The 15652-nt window shown below is 27.4% G+C and overlaps 1 protein-coding gene across 1 annotated transcript in view; it reads left to right on the top strand.

Moving 5' to 3' along the window:
• LOC127286674 (proline-, glutamic acid- and leucine-rich protein 1-like) overlaps window positions 1-11616 on the top strand; it is a 60767-nt gene extending 49151 nt beyond the window's left edge. The window contains exons 4-7 of the mRNA XM_051313187.1: window positions 340-516; window positions 9750-10017; window positions 10121-10273; window positions 10598-11616. Coding sequence (XP_051169144.1) covers window positions 340-516; window positions 9750-10017; window positions 10121-10273; window positions 10598-10897 — 898 coding nt within the window. The 3' untranslated portion in view covers window positions 10898-11616. The remainder of the gene's footprint in view (window positions 1-339; window positions 517-9749; window positions 10018-10120; window positions 10274-10597) is intronic.
• The last annotated feature ends 4036 nt before the right edge of the window (window positions 11617-15652 follow it).

The raw sequence follows: 15652 nt of genomic DNA, 5'->3' as shown, positions 1-15652 counted from the left end.
AAGTTAAATGATATGAATATTTTTAGACATTGACCGGCAATGCCATGAAATGAACAAATTGTTATGCCCATTTATTGTTTTTAAAAAAAAATTTACAAAAACATATGTGACCTGGACAGTTAAAAGGGACCTTTTGTCCGAAAAAATTAATTTTTTATTGATTGGTGATTCTGATAGAAAAAAGTTTTCTCTATCAGAATCACCAATCAATAAAAAATCGATTTTTTCGGACAAAAGGTCCCTTTTAACTGTCCAGGTCACATATGGTTTTCTAAAATGGCGTTGTCGCTTAAGTTTATGTACTCGAGTATTTATTAAGGATTAAATAATTTTTTTCAGTGGTTGCGGAGAGAAGAATTGTGTTTCTCCTACAGATATTTTGCACATATTGTGTAGGGGTTTGGCTATTACTCCATTAAATTTAAAGACAGAAACATCTGTAAGAACGATTTTATTTTCCATGTTACCAAGATTACATGTGAGCTTATTAACGACCATAAGTGCATTCATTGAAGGGTGAGATTTTTATTATTACATTTTTTTGTATAAGCATTAGGGCCAAAATATGAAATTTTTATTATGATATTGTTTAAGTGGTTTTAATTGTATTTTTATTTATTTAATTGTAAAATTGTATAGGTTATATGATGGTAAATATTTTATAAGACCTATTACCAATATTTTAGAAATTCTAAAAGAATTTATATCTGAATTCTATTAAAGTTATATGTGGTACTTTACATTATTTCTATCTTGTTTGTATTTGGTTTTTACGGGATTTTGTATAAGGTTTCCATACGGGTTTTACAGAAAAGTATGGAATATGTTTAAAAGGGTTCTATCTGGGACTTTCAGAATATTAACAGGTATATACACAGGTTTATAAAAAAATTGTAAAACGAAGAAATTTTTACATTATTTTTAAAGATAAATGAAAAATTCCCTTCAAAGTTACGAATTTGAAGTTAGCTTTTGAAAAATCAAATTGTGGATCCAAAATGGCGCCCAAAAATATAAAAATTTGATCAGATTTGCTTAGTGTTTCACTTCGATACGATATTTTCAACTTTTTCGAGCGATATCTTCAGTTACCAACACAAATTTTGAAACGAGTAAATCGTGCATTCTTTTGTTCGATATGAATCGCACATAGTTTGTTTTTTTAATGTTATCGAACGATTTCTCGGTTAATATCTAATTTGACAGTTATAATAAATTTTTATCAAAATGTCAGATGATACAAATTTTAGAGAAAGCAGGTGAATTGTTCTCTTTTTAAATTTACCGTAGTTTAACGGTTATTAAATTCTTGTTACCTTTAACTATCAAATTAATAAACAATTATTATTATTTTTTAAACGTACGTCAGTTTATCCAAAATAATTTTTTTTTACAATTGTAAAGATATTTTCTTTTTGCTTCCTCGTGGAGGAAGCTATGTAGTCCTTTCGTTTATAAACTTTTTAAAAATGGTGAAAACAAATTTTCCTCTATATAGAAACATGTTATATGAGATCCTGATCAATTGTCCGGATGTATGTATGTGTGTGTGTGTGTGTGTGTGTGTTTTTTTTTGTGTGTGTGGATCGTTTTTGTGAACACGATATCTTTAACAGGTTTTAATGGATTTGGATAAAATTTGGTAGGCTTATTTAACACATTAATCTCTCAAAAATGACGAGAGGATTTTTAAAAATACCCCAAAAAAAAAATTTTATCGTCTTTTTTCCAAAAATTTTTTTTTAATTGAAAAAATTTTTAAATCGAAAAATTTAAGGTAATATATAATATAATCGTCTTCTTTATGTCAAGATGAATTGATTGATATATATAAAGTATAGATTTAATTGAAAAATTCTCATTTTAGCCAAAAAATGATGTGTTTATTTAAATTCATGTTTATATATGAAATAATTTTATTCCCTGCATTGAAACGAATTGGTTGGTATATATAAAGTATAGATTTGATTTAAAATTTGAGAATTAATAAAAATTGAAAAATTGAAAATTCATATTTTAGCTAAAAAATTTTGTGTTTTTTTTAAATTCAAGTTGATGAATAAAATAATTGTATTCCTTGCATTAAAACGAATCGATTCGTATATATAAAGTTTATGTTACACTCAAAATTAATTAAAATTTTCTTTAGTTTTCAAAAAATTTAATTAATTTAAAACATTTTTAACTCGAAATTTTTTAAATCAATCAATTGAATTGGACAAATTCATTGCTTCCTTCACGAGGAAGCGAATTTTTTGCTTCACACAATGAGGAAGCATAATGTTTATGAAATAAACATAAAGGACCCCCTCCTTGTTTATTTTAATTTCAGATTGTCATTAAAATAATGCATAATTATAATTATAAAATATTTTTGATTTAATGGAGGTTACAAAAGCGTAAGAGGAAATTGAAGAAATATTTTCAAGGTCCAGTGCTAAAAAAATAAAGAAGGAAGTTTTTGACTCAATTTTCGAGTACTCACGCGATGAGTCTATTGAAAAAATTGCAAAATGTAAATCTTGCGCAATTTTACAAAAAAATATCATCATAAAAATGAAAGACGGTAACACCTCTGGAACTACGCGCCATTTAAAAAAATTCCACAACGAAGAATACATGAAAGCACAGTCTTGCTCTAATTCTTCACTATCTTTAGGGGTAATTATTTATTATTATTAATGAAAAAAAATTTCATATATTTTTTCCTTTTGTTATTCTTATTTTTGATTTATTTACAATTAAATTCATTAAAAAATAAGTGATTATTTTATTTATACAATATCCATTAAATTAGCAGCAATATATTTATACTTATAATTATAAAAGTATAATATTAAATATTTAAATTAAATCAGAATTTTGATTAAACTGTCTTCAACCGAATGTTAGTGGAATTTACTGCCAACAAATATTTACCAATCAGTTTTTTCGATGACGAAATAACAAGAGAATTTTTTACTTATATCAAAGGAGATTTGAAGATTCCTCAAAAAAATGGCCTATGATCAATGATTACTGAAACGTTTGAAAATATGTTAATTTATCACTTGTTAATTTATTCATTTTTTTATTTAATAATCCCTATAAAATAAATAAGAATAATAAATAACTTTAATTAATTAAATTATTAGAAAATGATTAAATTTTCAAAATTAATTTTAAAGTATTCATTTCTAATCAACTGAATTAAAAAAAATTAAAAATTTTAATAACAATATTAAAAATGTATAATAAAAGTTAATTAAATTAAAAAATAATATTCTAATAATAAATTAATAAAATTTAATTTAAATTAATATATAAATTTAATTTTTTCAAATAAATATTTAATGAATAAGAATAAAAAAAGTGTAATAGAAAATTTATAAATAGGTCACTATATCGACAACGATTGGGTGTTACAATCCGTGACATTAGATTTCATACCAGCTAAAGGTGGCTACAGTGGAAAGGATATCGCACAAATTTTTGCAAATTTCTTGAAAGAATATAAACTCCAAAATAAGGTTAATGGAATCACAATGGACAATGCTGCTTCTAATACGAAGTTTATTTTTGAATTTAAAAAGTTAATGGTCCAAGATTATATTGATTTTAATCCTCAAGAACAACAGTTCAAATGCATCGCTCATGTAGAAAATTTAGCAGTACAAGATTTTTTGAAGGAATTAAATCTGGAAAAAGAAAATGAACTTCTGTTAGATTATGAAATTGAGGAGGAAGACCTTGAAGAATATGCAGAACCTGAAAATAACGAAATACCATCACCTATCGGAAGACTGAAAAAATTGTTTATAAAACTCAAATATAGTGAACAATTACAGCACAAACTTGAATGTTGTGTAACGACGAATACGAAAATGCTTTCACCAACAATAGACGTCAAGACTTGGTTGAACTCCACTGTTTCTATGATAACCAAGGGTTTGAAAATGAAAAAAGCTATTGATCTTTTATGCAGTTCCAATTTAGATTTACAAAAATATTCTTTAAATGAAAATGATTGGTACCTTTTAGGGTCAGCTCATCATCATCTACGGCATTTCAAGTATATCACACAAACACTATCTGGGGAAAAATATGTAATGTTTCCTTTAGTTATAGTTGCTTTCAATTTACTTCTCGATAAAAATAGACGATTCAATTGCAGAATTAGAAAACAAAATTCATCGAAATATAAATTTAAATGACCTGAAAATAAAGAATGCTCTCCTTGCTGCCAAAGAAAAAATGTTGAAACATTACAATAAATGCAATTGGGTATATTGCGCGATTTTATTCCTTGATCCAAGGCAAAAAACTGAAGTTTTCAATAGAACAGAATGGTGGAAAAGTATGGAAGCTCAGTCTATGCAAAAGTTAGAAGAAATTTACCGCAAACATTATTATGTTGAGCCTGAAACTGAAGAATTGAATATTACTCAACCTCCAGAGCAGTCGGAAGAAAAGAATGCAAGTGATGATTATGAGGATGAAATTGATTTGTTTCAGTTATTCAGGAAAGAAGACACAAAAAGAAGCAAAAGAAGTTTCGAAAGCAGAGTAAACCTGAAGAAAAATAGAAGAGAGAAATTGAGGAGTATTTAACTGCGGATCGCGTTGACGAAAAAACTAATATTCTTTTATGGTGGAAAATCCATGAAAATTTGTTTCCCAATTTGGCACGCATGACACATGATTACTTCGATGGTCCCGAGCTACTTCATACTAACTCGCCCTCAAGTTTTTATTCTATCACATCTCGAGCTCGATTTATAATACTAGCTCAATTCGAAGACCTCACGTTATTCTGTACTAACTCGTCAGAGCACCATTATTTCAACTCAACTCTAACGCTATGCGCTAAACTATCTCAACTCAAACGCGCCTTTTTATAATGTCTCAACTCTTGGCATTGCTTATAAATTGTATCAACTCATTTTTTTGTAATATTTTGATTTTCGTATTTTCAGATACATATTTTTATAATGCTCATTCTGTAAAAATTTTAAAGCGACAAAATTTAATAATATTATTATTAAATTTTTTAATTATAAAAATATCTATCTGAAAATACGAAACAAAATATTACAAAAAAATGAGTTGATACAGTTTATAAGCAATGCCAAGAGTTGAGACATTATAAAAAGGCGCCTTTGAGTTGAGATAGTTTAGCGCATAGCGTTAGAGTTGAGTTGAAATAATGGTAATTCACTCATTTTTTAAAGGTACTAAGATTTTTTTTAATTAAAGTTGAGAAAGTGTAGATTTATGTCGTTTTTGAAATTTTTTCCTAAACATATTAGAAATAGTTTAAATATTCATTTGATTATTAAATAAACAATTTTTTTTGTATAAACAATAAAGGTTAATTGGAATTTCTATTGCATTCCAAAGAGACATCATTTTCCTATATACTCACCAAATTTGATTAAATTTCATTAACAAGCAACAGAGTAATTGCAAATTTATTGGAAAGGTATTAAAATATTTAATTGTTAATAAATAATTAAATAATAAATTTTTTTTAAAAACGTATTTCAGGAATGTTTTTAATTCGGCTTCCTGCAATAGATTATGAAAAAAAATTATTTAAATTTGAAAACTCAGTTTTAGGTCGCCCAGTTGGGAAATTTTCACCCATGACTGCTAAACTGTCAAAATAAAAACAATATGGTTTTTTAAATCGTTTCTAGGTTCGGATTGCTCGAGTGAAACACTAGATTTGCCTAAAACTATCTCTTATTATGAAACTGAAATTTGTTTTTAAAAGGCATATCTAAAAACACCCAAATAATAAAATTAATAACAAACTTACATTTTTAAAAAATTATAATTACTATATTGGGTAGGTCATTTTGAATTTTTAAAAACCAACTTCAAATTCGTAAACAGTGACTCCAAAAACTCCCGAGTAAAAAGTTTCAGACAAATCTGATAAAGTTTTAGAAAATTGTACGCCATTTTGAATTTTTGAAAATTAACTTCAGATTCATCATATTCGTAGTCAGTAACCCCCTAGAAGCCCTTAATATGGCTTGTCTGAATAATTCAAATAATTTTTGAAGCTTCAAAAACAACAATTATATTTTTATTATTTGCATTTTTTTTATTCCAGGCGCCATATTTATCGTCCATATTTATATTTTCAAAAACGGCTAATGAAACTAGACATCTTAAGCTACAATTTCATGTATTGAATCATGATAATGATTTAAAAAGGGTTTCTTAATTAAAGTTTCACTTTTACGTACTAAGAAATTCCATTTAATTATTTATTTAACAAATGTACAAATTTTTTTATTGGTTTAAGCTTTATGAAAGAAGTCTGTTATTATTGTTTCTTTTTTAGTTGTGCTATTCTTAACAAGATTTTCAAGCTCATAAATTTTGTTAAAATCTGATGTGTTAATATTGTTCAAAAAACATCCAGACAACCAGTAATATAATAAATTCAAAAGGGAATCTCTTCATAAAGATTTATTCTAGACAATAAACCTAAAAAACGATTTTTTAGAAGATTTTTTGTTAATTTTAGGGTTCCGTACACCTTCGGTGTACCCTTATGAAAAGTTTCTTGTGAAAGAAACCGGTTTTTATCGAAAATGTTGCAAAAAATGACCCTGTCCCTCCTCTTAACTTCTACATTTGTTAATCTGATGAGCAAAAATTCAGTACCCATAGGGAGCGTTCACAAATTACGCAACGTTTTTTTTTTTATTTTGACCCCCCCCCCCTCTCCATGTGACACGTTATTGCATACATTAGCGCCATTTTTTCTGCTGTCCGTAACAAAGTGCTTGACCCCCCCCCTCCCCCAAAAAATGTTACGTAATTTTTGAACGCTCCCATACATGTTTTCACGTGTAGATGACAGGAAAAATATAGCGAGTCTAATTGAACCGCCAAGTCGTAGAAGGGCATACGCGTGAAATTCAGGGCTTTAAGTTGGTCCCTGACATGAAAAAATTTTTTTTTTTAATTTTGATTTTTAAATATTATAATTATTCTTGTAGAGAATAAAATTACGCAACTTTTTTCTCAATAAAGTTTTTTCTTAAAGTGAATTGTTTTCAAAATAATTTCAAAAAACTTGATTTTTTTATACCGTAATATTTCATTCAATTTTATGTTCAACTCGTCATAAATCCGAAGTTTTTTTGACTTCAAATTCGGAGGATTTACTCATCAAAGTGTCCAAAAAGTGTTAGATGAACAATAAATAAATTAAAATAATAACTAACATTTTTATTAATTTATTTATGTTAGAGACAAAAAAAAATTATTTAATATTTTCAAATGAAAAAAGTCTGTGACGAACTTTCGAATTGGAAAAACTTCCAGCGGAAGAATTGTTTATAATAGTTCCAGAAAGTTTTTCCAAAAGGTTTTAAACTAATTTGATTAAACATTTAGAATTTATAACAGTTATACTTTTTGGTACGCAGCGCTAGGCCGGCCGTGAGCATAGTAATAGTGGCGTGATGCTTTATATCCTGGATATTTAGTTGTTGTAAAGACTTTTAGTTTTTAAAAAATTATTTTAATGTTTTTGAATATACATTTTTAAACAATTTTTAAAAATTATAATTTTTATTTTTTGTATGCATCATATTTTATTAATGTTTCAAACTCAATATTCATTATTTTAAAGTTTTTGATGTCCGTCCTCTATTTGTAAACATAAACATAGCTATTCCTATATTGTTGCGTTTCTATAGAAAATAGTTTTTACGTACAATTGGATTTATTAATTAATAATTATTTAATTATTGCACTTTTAAAAAACGAATTGTACGTAAAAACTATTTTCTATAGAAACGCAACAATATAGGAATAAGTATGTTTATGTTTACAAATATAGAGATTTATTTTAATAATAACTCCAACAATATACTTTAAATGAATTAAATATGAAATGCAATAATAATATAAATTCTCGAGACAGAGTCTTCTCTGGTAAACGATGCAAAATCGACTGCCTATTGATCGCCAACTTCCCCTAGATCCGTATAAGAGGGGCGCGCTCTCTTCCTTTCTGGTCATCCCTATCGCTCTATCCTTCTCCTTGGAAATCCTTACGCGGAAAACTGCCAGAACATCGTTACATATATAACAATTTTATAATAACATAAAATATTACTTTATTTTTAAACAGATGAATGATCTTTTTAATAATTTTAAATCAATAAAATTTTAACTTTTGATTTAAACTTTTTAAGATATTTTTTGATAGATAAACCATTCTCTGAGACAAAATTACTCTTTTTTACAATCGTCACAAATAAAAAATGTATCTTGGTCTGTACACGACACATGAGCCCAAAGATGTCATGTTTTGCACTAAATAAATTTTTTTCCTGCAACGCTATTTTTAAATGATTCAAAGCAGTATAGACATTCACAGTCATCAAAGTCATCACCTAAATTCTTCTTTAAGCTCTTAGACTTCTTTGTCACTTTTGGCTTTTTTCTTATGTGAATGGTTTTTTTAATTTTATTTTTTGCGTTTTTTGCCTTAGCTTTTCTTTTTTTCTCTTTAAAATTTTCTTTTTTTACTTGCTCTCCCTTTAAAGCTTTTTCCTTTTAAGTGGAGAGTCAATCATAATTTCCGTATGACGATGTTTTCTAGATCTTGCATATGGATCTTTCCTTTGATCTGCTCTTGGTAAAGGTTTTAATTTCAAAAGTGTTAATAGACAATTTTTCCGAAACATCTGAATCATTTTCAGCCTCAATAGAAGTGTGCAAAGAACCGGGTAAAATTCCTTCAGTTGTTGTATCTTTCGGTTTTCTGGTCTATCTGTTGAATACGACGACAAAAATTCTTTATCCCGGAAAATATCTGTTAAATGGGTATATTCCTGAAATTCGAAACCCAGCAGTTATATTTGAAGGAGTTATAGCCAGAGGTAGCGCTCTTTAAACTAATTTCGGTACATCATAAATTGACATTGTTTTTCCTGGGTGATTATTATTTATCCAAAAATCACCAGCTGAGTTTAAATACTTTTTGAATGGCTCATATACTGATCGATTTAAAGGTTATAGTTTATGTGAACAGTGAGACGGAAAGGATGGGACAATCACGCCATTTTCTTTAAGATAATCCAGTAAAAGAATATATAAATGGGATTAATGATTGTTAAGGAACATTAAAATTGTATTTTTTATTTCCTTAATAAATTGACAATATGTGGTAAAAAATTGGCCTAGTATTTTCATTTATTATGAATGTATGAAAGTATAAACTTATATATTTCATTACTTATACACTTTTTATGGATACTGTACACACAAAAAAAACTGTCGATTTCGACCTTTTGACTGACAATCATCATATCCAACATAATTAAAATAATTATTAAATTATTAAACACGCGAGAAAAATTCCCCTCACACAGATTTATCAGAAATTTAACTCTCACCAACGAACAAACACGGAATCTTACTGGCTATTATGTTTATTCGCATTTCACCCTGTATAACCTCATGTCTATATATGCGCCCTTTGCGGTGGGGATCTCAACTTCACTATTAATATACCAAAGTTCTACCATTAAGAGATTTTGGGGTGTGTCTAGTTAAGCAAAAAATATAATGTGAAGAGTGTTAGCATGATTTGAAAGAGTGTGATTAATGACACGGTTATTTCATTTTTTGTGAGAATGAACAGTGAGAGTTATGATAACATATTACGTCTACATATTTATTCTTATTGTGTTTGTTTATTTTATTTAAATATTTACAGTTTTTTCAATTTTCAGATTCAGACATGAGTTAATACCTTTTACGAACTCAATTTTGAAACTTATACAACAAACTTTTGAATGGACCGAGAAAATATCAAATGAACAGATAACATTTAATCAAATTGAATCATTTAAAAATGTAAGATTGTTTGCTTATAAAGCACTTAATACATGGTTAACATATACAGGATCAGTTACAGTAATTGAAACGTTCACAAAATGTTTTCTTCCTCTTATTATAAAGGATCTTAAAAGTTTATCAAAATGTGATTTAGCAGTATCTGTAAGTTGAAATATTAATTTAATTTCAATTGGGGGAATGGGGTACCAATCATTCTCAATTTGAACCTGTACCTACAGACTACAATTCTAAAATTGTTATAAAGTGTTTTAGAGACAATCGGCATGAAAACAAATCTTTCCAAACTTCTAATCAAGGACATTTCCAATTAAATACATATGTATGCGAAGAGGCTCTTTTGTCATTACAAAACATACTGTTAAACGCTAATTGCTGGCTGAATTCTTCTTCTTATGAGGTATTTATTTCCTGATTGTTTATGTAATTAGTTTAAGTTGAAAAACTATAATTACACAAACAACATTTTTGTTTAAAAAAGTAACTGATTAGCAAAATATTATTAAATTGACCAATCTTTGAATTTTATCCTTACTTTTTAGTATGTGTTACAAAAGTATTTTTGTTAGACTTAAACTTTAAATAATTTTCTAAACTACTGAATAAACTTCCTTATAGATGTGAATGTATGATTCAAAATAAAGTAAATTTCATTTATTAACCATTTTTTTTAAATAAGTATATTTTTCCCGTTTATATTAATTTATTAATGATTTTTTTACAGCCAATTAAAAACGAAGTTTTAGGTACTTTACAAGATTTGTATTTGCAATCTTCAATAGCTAATGGCATTAAATTAAAGGGGCATTTTCGTTTACAACTTTTAAAAACTATGGAAGCTCTACAAATGAATTTTCATCCATTGCTTCCACCACCAACACAATTTGCAACAGAAATATTTGACATGGCTTTAATGGATACAGATGTTAATATAATTAAAGAAGCTAAATTAAGTATAGCTAGAATGGAAAAGATTGTTCATCCTGGTGCTCCCACGTTAAATTTTCCAATTATATCTGAATAATTAAATTATTTATGTTCGACATCTAGTTGAAAAATTCTTAAAAACATCGTTTGAATTAATTAATTATTATACTTAAACAAAAATTTATAGTACAATGTATGAATCATTAAAATTTTGATAAAATGTTTTAGAAAAATTATAATAATTTAGGTTAATTAATTATATTTTATATAATAATTATATTTTGAATATCAGTTTTGAAATTAATTATTGCTTCCGCATAGAGGAAGTATTGTTTTCATGAAAAAAATTCGAGTCTTATTTTTGACCACTTTTTGACGATATTTTTTTCAGTGATGATATTCAAAAATACTGCTACAGAAATCCAAAAATTATGCTTAAAAAAAATGTCCGTATGTATGTACTAATATTATATTTGCCTCGATATTAGATATTAGAGTAGAAAATGATCATACAAAATTTGAATGTAGAGTTTGCGGTAAAATTTGTACTTCTGGAAAATCACATATTCAGCGACATGAATCTACTTTGGTTCATAAAAATAATTTTAGTCTTTTGGAATATACTTATCTGAAAAAAAGAAGCTTCTCCAACCACCCATTCTGTAGATTGTCAGAAAGTTGCAGCAATTGATTGAAGTAATGTAGATTCGATAGAAAATGATGTAATTTTTTTTAAAATACTTAAAATTTAAATTCTTCTAATTCACGTTTATCTTTTGATTCGAAAGTCAAAGAAATAAAAATTAAAATAACAGACATATTTGTGAAAAATAATATTCCATTCAGTTTGTCGTCAGAGTTGGTAAAATTTTTTCAAAATTTAGATCCTATCGTTTTAAAAGCTATTAAATTGGGGCGCACAAAAATGACTTGAATCGCGAATAATGTTCTTTATGTGTTTGAAAAAACGTATTACCGACGTTTTACAAAAGCAACCTCTTTCAGTTTACGTAGATGAAGGTAGTATAAGTCAAAAAGTGGTTACCGATATTATTTCGGTATGTGGAACCAAGGACATTTGAAATCAGAGTAGAATTCTTGCAGCAGATTAATTTTGATGTAACTGATTGTTATTCTTTAGCCACGGGTAGTTTGAACTCGATTTAAGCCGCAGGTTCTGGCACTTCTGATTTTTTGTGCAAAAGTGTTCTCTGATGTTTGAATATTGAGAAAATTTTTTTTTTAAATCTTGTATCGAGCTATTTTAATATGCGCGCAAAATTTTGAAAATTAAATCTATTTTGAATAAAATTTATTTTCTTGTAGAGGGTCAATGAGATTTAAAAAAACTAATCCAAGGATGTATACTACCATCGGAAATTGTGCGACCTCTGCTTTTTTGATTACTATAAGACGGTTTAAATCTTCAAAAATAAAACAAATTGTAATTTTTTGTATACCACCTTGTCACGCTTTATTTTTTCTATTTAGAACATTTATATAGCAGATAGTATAGGAATTTATTTTAGAAATAATTTCTTTTAGGAGAAATGTTTTGACAACAATATTTTAACAAAGAAGAAGTGTGTGTTATTCATATTAACATATTATAACATATTATTCATCATATGATGAATAATATGTTACATAAGAGTTTATACATATTCACACGCACAGTTGTTCTTCTTTGTTAAAATATTGACTTTCTGCAAGTAAATAAATTTTATTCAAAATAGATTTAGTTTTCAAAATTTTGTGCTCATATTAAAATAGCTCGATACAGGATTACAAAAAAAATTTTCTTAATATTCAAACATCAGAGATCACTTTTGGACAAAAAATTAAGTGCCAGAACCTTTGTATAGCGTTGCTGAAAACTTTTGAGTGAAAATAAGTGAAAACATCTAATTGCAAAATTTTTGTCTCCGATTTTTAAGTTATTTACATTTTTTAATAGGTATATGCATATGGGTGATTCTCTCAAAAAGAACAAATTACGCTTTTAAGATATTTTGTTAAAAAATATGAAAATTAATTGAAAATGTTTAAAATTCTGTCAGCCATACGTTAGGATTTAACAATTTTCAATCGGACCACTAAAGAAAATTTTAAAAAAAGGTAAAATAACTGAAATATTGAATAAAAACTGATGTTACGGAATGGAGTTTTAACACTAGTTTTCATTCAATAATTCAGTTGTTTGCCATTTTTTTGAAATTTTCTTTAGTTATCCCAAAAAATTTGTTGAATTTTATCGTATGGCTGGGAGAATGTTTATTAATTGAAATTAATGTTATTATTTTTTAACAAAAACCTCGTCCAAAACTTGTGCACAAATAATTAGTTCTTTTTGAGAGAATCACCCATATACTTTTACCCCCTAAAATATTTTTTCATAAATATTATTTATTTTGGAAATGAGGGGGGGGGGTGAAAGTTGTGGGTAATGAAATTTTCTATTTGCTATTACTCGGAAACGAATAAAAATAATTGAGTGAACTTTGTTTTAAATTAAAGATTAAAGTCTATATTTTCATGTCTAATCAAAGTGCTTGTTGTAAAATTAAAATTTTCAATTGTTATTAACATTTTTTTTTAAACAATAGCAATTTAGAATGTGTTCTCAATGTCAGACAAAAATAAGACTAGGCTGATTTGATGCGCAAAACTCTAACGAGTAAATTAAAAAAAAGAAAAATGAGTAACCTCCAATATTTAAAAAGTTATGAATATTTTTCTGACGCCGCGCAGGCAGCGGCGAACTCGTTGACTCGCTGACGCGCGAGATTAGCTTGCCGCTCGCACTTCCAAATGATTGTATACGTTTCTTATCGAGAGTTTCAAAAAATGTATATAAAAATATAATAATAAATGTGAAAAGTTTTTAATTTTGCAATTTAAAAATGCCTCGTGCAAATACTTGTTGTAATCCGTTCGGTTTTGAAAAACATTTTTCTAAATCTGGTGTTTGTAAAGTGACAAAGAATTGGGATTCAAGATTTCGAGTTCTTCAAGGACTTTTTGTTTGCAAGTCGTGTAAAACTCTTCTTATATGTTATATGTATTCTTATATGTATTTTATATACATTTTTTGAAACTCTCGATAAGAAACGTATACAACTTTAGCAGACTATAAATCGAATTAATAAAAACAAAAGACTAAAGCTTAATTTTTTGTTACCAACTTCATACATATCTGTCAAGCTTGTCAAGACAATATCTGTATGATTTCCATTGACTATTTCCCAAGATTTGAAAATTCTTAGATTTATATATATTGAATATATAAATTAAATATATAATATATAAATTAAAAATTATAAATTAAATATATAAGTTTGGGGGGTGGGGGATGATGTGTCACAAATATATAAATACTTATAAAAATAGTCAATTATTTGGAAGTGCGAGCGGCGAGCTAATCTCGCGCGTCAGCGAGTCAACGAGTTCGCCGCTGCCTGCGCGGCGTCAGAAAATTATTCATAACTTTTTAAATATTGGAGGTTACTCATTTTTCTTTTTTTTAATTTACTCGTTAGAGTTTTGCGCATCAAATCAGCCTAGTCTTATTTTTGTCTGACATTGAGAACACATTCTAAATTGCAATTGTTTAAAAAAAAATGTTAATAACAATTGAAAATTTTAATTTTACAACAAGCACTTTGATTAGACATGAAAATATAGACTTTAATCTTTAATTTAAAACAAAGTTCACACAATTATCTTTATTCGTTTCCGAGTAATAGCAAATAGAAAATTTCGTTACCCACAACTTTCACCCCCCCCCTCATTTCCAAAATAAATAATATTTATGAAAAATATTTTAGGGGGTAAAAGTATATGCATATACCTATTAAAGAATGTAAATAACTTAAAAATCGGAGACAAAAATTTTGCAATTGGCTGTTTTCACTTATTTTCGCTCTTTTGGAAAAGCTTTAAGTAAAAATCAAATTTCTTAAAAAAATATGCTGGTTTATCAACTGTCAATGCCACGGTAATGACTGGTCCTTACAATTATTTTCTTTTTAAAGTATATTAGAAGAAAAAAATCCTTATTCGAAATATCTTCCGTGCGTAGATCATTCTCTTAGTCTTGTTGTTCAACACGCGTCTTTAAAAATTGCTGTGGTAGATCATTTAATTTTAGTGTAGCCAGATTTCTTAAATATGAGCACAAAACTTTCGGCAATATATCGTGAAATTGGTATGAACAATCGGGAGAATCATTTCAGAAAATTTCCAGTCATTCTGATACACGTGGACTTGTTCGTCATCAGTGCATTGTAGTGATTTTTGAAAATTGGGTTTTGCGAGCGTTGATGCCAGACTTGTTAAACTTTAGCGTATTTCCTTTATTTGAAATTTGCACTAAATACTTTCAATACTTTTAATGACACATTTCAAAAGCGTGAAACTTTGACACAGGAACTCCAGCCTCAATCAGCCGGTCTATTATTGTGGATTTTGGAAAATGTATCTATAGGCCCAAGTCACCCTGCAAGATGAATGTTTCGTAATGTTAACTTTAAAATCGTTTTCCGTGAAATTAACGTTTGGGAGCCTCAGCTATATATAAATATAATAATATAATTAAACAATTTTAATAAAATTAGCTAAATACCAGTCCAAAACAATTTTTTAAGAATTAAGTTAGATTTAATATTTAGTATTTGGCAGGATTAATACGCTTTACGATTAATACGTAAAATCATTAGTAGCTATTGTAACTTAGCAGCTGTTTTTTTACTTTTAAAGTAAATAATAATCAACGGTTTCATTACAGTAGTACATATTGTGAATTTTTAGCAACATATAGACAAATTGTTTACTAATAAATTAAAAGTAAAAT

This window comes from Leptopilina boulardi, unplaced genomic scaffold, assembly GCF_019393585.1.
Source record: "Leptopilina boulardi isolate dan_hultmark-lab unplaced genomic scaffold, ZJU_Lbou_2.1 LbouV2_122, whole genome shotgun sequence".
In the NCBI taxonomy this organism is placed as follows: Eukaryota; Metazoa; Arthropoda; class Insecta; order Hymenoptera; family Figitidae; genus Leptopilina; species Leptopilina boulardi.
This window is presented reverse-complemented; position numbering and strand designations above follow the sequence as displayed.